This window comes from Rhagoletis pomonella, unplaced genomic scaffold (genome assembly GCF_013731165.1).
Source record: "Rhagoletis pomonella isolate Grant_MI unplaced genomic scaffold, Rhpom_1.0 Rhpom_scaffold_00215, whole genome shotgun sequence".
Classification (NCBI taxonomy): Eukaryota; Metazoa; Arthropoda; class Insecta; order Diptera; family Tephritidae; genus Rhagoletis; species Rhagoletis pomonella.
Window position 1 is genome coordinate 20,981 of NW_023458769.1, and position 4,909 is coordinate 25,889.

The 4,909-nt window shown below is 47.8% G+C and overlaps 1 protein-coding gene across 1 annotated transcript; it reads left to right on the forward strand.

Moving 5' to 3' along the window:
• LOC118750366 lies at nucleotides 1–3,108 on the forward strand (the record flags this gene model as incomplete). The annotated part of the gene is given in 2 exon segments (XM_036485085.1): nucleotides 1–135; nucleotides 196–3,108. A coding segment is annotated over 1 exon segment (2,742 nt). The 3' UTR covers nucleotides 3,083–3,108.
• Nucleotides 3,109–4,909: the final 1,801 nt, after the last annotated feature.

Sequence of the window (4,909 nt, forward strand, 5' to 3'; positions counted from 1 at the left end):
TGCAGGGTTCTGGTGGTTGTATTTGCTAAACGTCACCTTTTCTTTTAGGTGCGCTCTTGCACATTTTACGAACCTTCTTTTTACTTTGATCGTTGACGGAGAAGGCAGCATAACCACCCAAGCGCAAGCACAAGCGTAAGAATCACATGTAAATTCCATTTGGTATTTTCTACTAATGTAATTTAAATTGTTTAGATTTTAGCACCCATTTATTTGATGCGTAGCGAACATATTATTTAAATAAAGGCTTAAAGTACGTGCTCGCAAAATCGCGTTTCATTCTCCAGTCAACACACTAAAATACTTTTGCGTATAACCTAAAATTGTACAAAGAACCAATATGAGCAGCGAGGAAAATACGATTCCCGAGGGATCTGCCGTACCGTCATCCAGCGCATCGGCCATAATAAGTGTAACCGCATCACCAGTCGCACCTCCTCCACTTCAGGAACTCGCGACCATCGAAGCACCTTCACAAACTTGGACAACTGCGCTAATTGATAGGGAATCTCGATTCGTCGGTGCTATATCCGCGCAAGAGGATGTATTTTCAGGTGCTATAGCATTAGGTACCACTCATATAGGGGAGCATTCACAGATGGCACCTTTAGCCAGCACAACCGTCACTTCCTGTACATCCGCAGGTGCAACCTTATCGGATTTGCAGACACATGTGAATTTAGGCGCTCCAATTTCGTCACCGCCCACACGTGTTCAGGCTCTAACCTCAAAATACGATGCGTACATTCGGCAAGCGCCTTTGACGACATGTATAGAGTCTGGCCCGTTTTCTGCACATGTACATGGTATCAGAACCTCAGCGATGAACTCATACCCTTCCACGGCGCTGTACAACGGTGTAGGTAATTTTGGGGGTCACCGACCAGCTGCCAATTCGACATTTGTTTACTCAATCGCTGAAGGGGCACCGCAGAGTGGTAACGTTACGCATTCATGCGCACATAGGTTTTCGGGCGCTTCGCAGGTGTGGACATCTCGCCAGTCTCAACCGTTTTCGTTTATACCACCAGCATCAGGGTTGCCGAATGTGGCGAACGGAAATCAAAGTGCATGGGGCGCAATGGGTCAGTCAGGGCTATACACAACTTACGATGCAACGTTGTTGCCCTCGCATGTAGCTGCGAGGCAAGCCATTACTAAGGACTTACCCTCCTTTTCCGGTAAGCCGGAAGAGTGGCCTTTATTTATTACTAATTATGTTCAATCTACGGAGCGCTGCGGGTTTTCTGACCAAGAGAATCTTATTCGGTTGCAGAAGTGCTTGAAAGGCGCTGCACTTGAGTCAGTCCGAGGAAAATTAATGATGCCTGCCACGGTAAACTTGGCCATCGAAACTCTGCGTATGCTCTTCGGTCGGCCAGACGTGATTCACGAAACGCTCCAACGTAAGCTGCGAGAGGTGCCTCCTGTACGGATCGAAAGGTTAGAGAGCTTGATTGAATTCGGCCTGGCTGTGCAAAATTATAGGGCGACGATGCAAGCTCTGGGTCTCGATGGCTATTTGGACGATCCCATGCTACTCAACGAACTCCTGAGTAAACTTCCAGGTGAAATGAAGCTGGAATGGGGTAGACGTCGTTTAAGTCTTGCACGCGTAGATATTATTGCGTTTGATGAGTGGCTCTTCGGACTGGCATCCTGTGCCAGTCAGGTTACTCCTGTTAATAGCGTTCCATCAGAGGTGAAGGTAGGAAATAAAGGGCGCCGGGAACGGTTACTTGTCCACGACGCATCCTCAACTTCTGCCAGTCGTACGCCGGGGTCGCAGAAGGTCTCGTGCCATAAGTGTACAGGTGCACATGATTTAGCTGAGTGCCGTGAATTCAAGGCATTAAGTAGGCAATTACGCTGGCAGTTAATTAAAGAGAAGAGACTTTGTATACGATGTTTTAAGAATCACCAGGTTCGTCGATGCAATTCCAACAAATGGTGCGGCGTCGATGGATGTCGTTTGGCTCATAATCCGTTGCTGCATGGGCAGCGACTTCAACAACAAACTAAGCCACATGAAAGCGATGATACAGGGAATGCTGAAGTCGAAAATTCCGTGATATGCTTGCATCAGAAGCCGCATGACAGAGCTATCTTCAGGTATGTTCCCGTAACTTTACACGCCAACGGTGTAACTCTGGAAACAGTTGCACTTATCGATGAAGGTGCATCTTGTACATTGTTGGACGATACCCTGGCTCGACAACTCAAGCTTAGTGGCCCTAGCGAGGAGCTTTGTCTCAGGTGGACAGGCAATATTACCCAGCAAGATAAGAATTCTCAAATCGTATCCTTTGAGATTTCAGCAAGAGGAAACGACTCTGTTAAGTATGGTAGGCGAAGCGTACGCACCATCGCGAATTTGAAGTTGCCGCGACAATCGCTGCAAGTGGGCGACATACGGGAGCGCGATCACCTTAAGTCACTACCTATAGTGTCGTACGACTCATCCAGAGCTGGTCTCCTGATTGGCCTAGATCATGTAAAACTGTGTGTACCGTTGGAGGTTCGTCAAAGTCAAAACGATGGCCTGGTAGCAGCGCGCTGTCGACTAGGATGGTCTGTCTACGGTCGTGATAGGCACGATAGGTCGCCCAACGAGAGATTGATGCACATTTGTGAGTGCAGTAAAGATGGCAACCTCGACAACCTAATGCGATCATTCTTTTCTGTTGAGTCAGTTGGAATAAGTCCAACTGTTAAACCTCCAATGTCAAAAGACGATGAGCGTGCGTGGCAGATAATGCAAAGCACAACAAAATATGTTGAAAGTGAAAGGAGATGGGAAACGGGGCTCTTGTGGAGATTTGATCGCATTGATCTACCGCAGTCGTATCAAATGGCACTCAAACGGCTTGAGTGTTTGGAAAGAAAAATGGAGAAAAATCCACATTTAAAAGACTTCATCACAGAATGCATTCAAGACTATCTTCGCAAAGGCTATGTGCGGAAGTTAAGTGCAGACGAGATTTCCCACAGGAGGAAAGGCATGGTACATTCCAATTTTTTCAGTCCTAAGCGTCAACAAGGGCAAGAGGCGGCTGGTGTGGGATGCAGCCGTGATAGTTGAGGGAACTGCTTTGAATGATGTGCTACTTAAGGGTCCTGACCTATTGAGATCCTTGGTCGGTGTTTTGCTTCGCTTTCGTGAAAAACCGGTGGCATTGTGTGGTAACATTCGCGAAATGTTTCACCAGGTTGGAGTCATAAAAGCGGACCAAGCCGCGCAACAGTTTCTATTGCGTGACGGTGATAGAACTCGTGAGCCAGACACTTTCGTTATGGTCGTCATGACGTTCGGTGCATCTTGTTCGCCCTCCTTAGCTAACTATATTAAAAACAGAAACGCATACAGGTTTAAGGACAAGTTCACTTCCGCAGTTGCAGCCATCGTAGAAAATACATTCGTGGATGACTGGCTTCAGAGTGTTGAAACAGAAGATGAAATGATCCAACTCGCAACGGAAGTGTGACACATCCATAAGGAAGGTGGCTTCGAAATGCGCCACTGGCTTTCCAATTCAAAACGAGTTTGGCGTGTTATGGCAGGTCAATCTGGATTGGTAGATAAGTGCATTGAAGAGCCGGGCAATGATGCGGAAAAAGTCCTTGGCATATGGTGGCAACCACACACCGACGAACTAATGTTCGTGCAGCAATTTAAAGAGCAGTTTTTTGATGAATTAAGCATTCCAACCAAGAGAGATCCTTCGAGCGGTTATGACAGGCAGCGGTTTTGTGTTCATGGTCTCAGGGCCCTAGTTAGAGCCATTGCAAAGAGGTGTCAACTGTGCCGTAACTACAGAGCTTCGCCAGAAGTGCCAGATATGGGACCACTCCCTTCGGAGCGCATCGCTGCATTTACACGACCATTCACCTACACGGGTGTTGACTACTTCGGCCCGTTTGATGTTGTGATTGGTAAGCAGCATGAAAAGCGTTGGGGCGTGCTATTCACGTGTATGACCGTGCGAGCTGTTCATGTGGAGGTATCGGCGTCACTCTCTACTGACTCATTTCTGCTGGTACAGCGACAGTTTATGTGTACACGTGGTGTACCGAGGCGTATTACGTCAGACAACGGTACGAACTTTCGAGGCGCAAGTCGTGTGTTAGCACAGGAGATCGAGAAGATTGCGTTTAACTTGGTAGAGCAAAAATATCCCGAAATTGAGTGGAGTTTTATACCACCAGCTGCGCCCCACATGGGCGGCGCCTGGGAGCGCATGGTGCGCACGACAAAATCAGTTCTGATGAGAATTTTGCCGGAAAATAGTCTACGAGAAGAAGTCCTACGAGCAGCACTCGCAGAGGCTGAAAGCACAGTCAATATGCGGCCGCTAACATACCTCCCGCTATAGTCACCAGATAGCGAAGCTTTGACCCCGAACCACTTTCTTCTTGGCTCTTCAAGTGGCATCCGCGAGAAAAGCGCTTGTGAAGTCAGCGCATCCACACTGAGTAAGAATTTTCGTATTTCCGGGCAGATAGCTGACCAATTTTGGAAGCGATGGTTCCGGGAGTATTTGCCATGTTTAACAAGACGTTCGAAGTGGTTCGGGTCCCAGACACCTATTCAGCTAGACGATGTTGTCGTTATTGTAGACGAAAACTTAAAGCGCAACACCTGGACCAGGGGCCGCGTATTTGATGTCATACGAGGCAATGACGGGCACATCCGGAGTGCGGTTGTGAAGACGTCAAGCGGTTTGGTCACTCGACCGGTGGTAAAGCTCGCGCGTCTTGATGTTGAAGTTGCAAACCCCGTTGCGCCGCAAGAAGTTTGCGAGGAGGGGTGTTAACGCGCGAGCGTTAAATTATTAAATCAAAAATTGTCAATCACTTGTGCGTGCAGGGTTCTGGTGGTTGTATTTGCTAAACGTCACCTTTTCTTTTA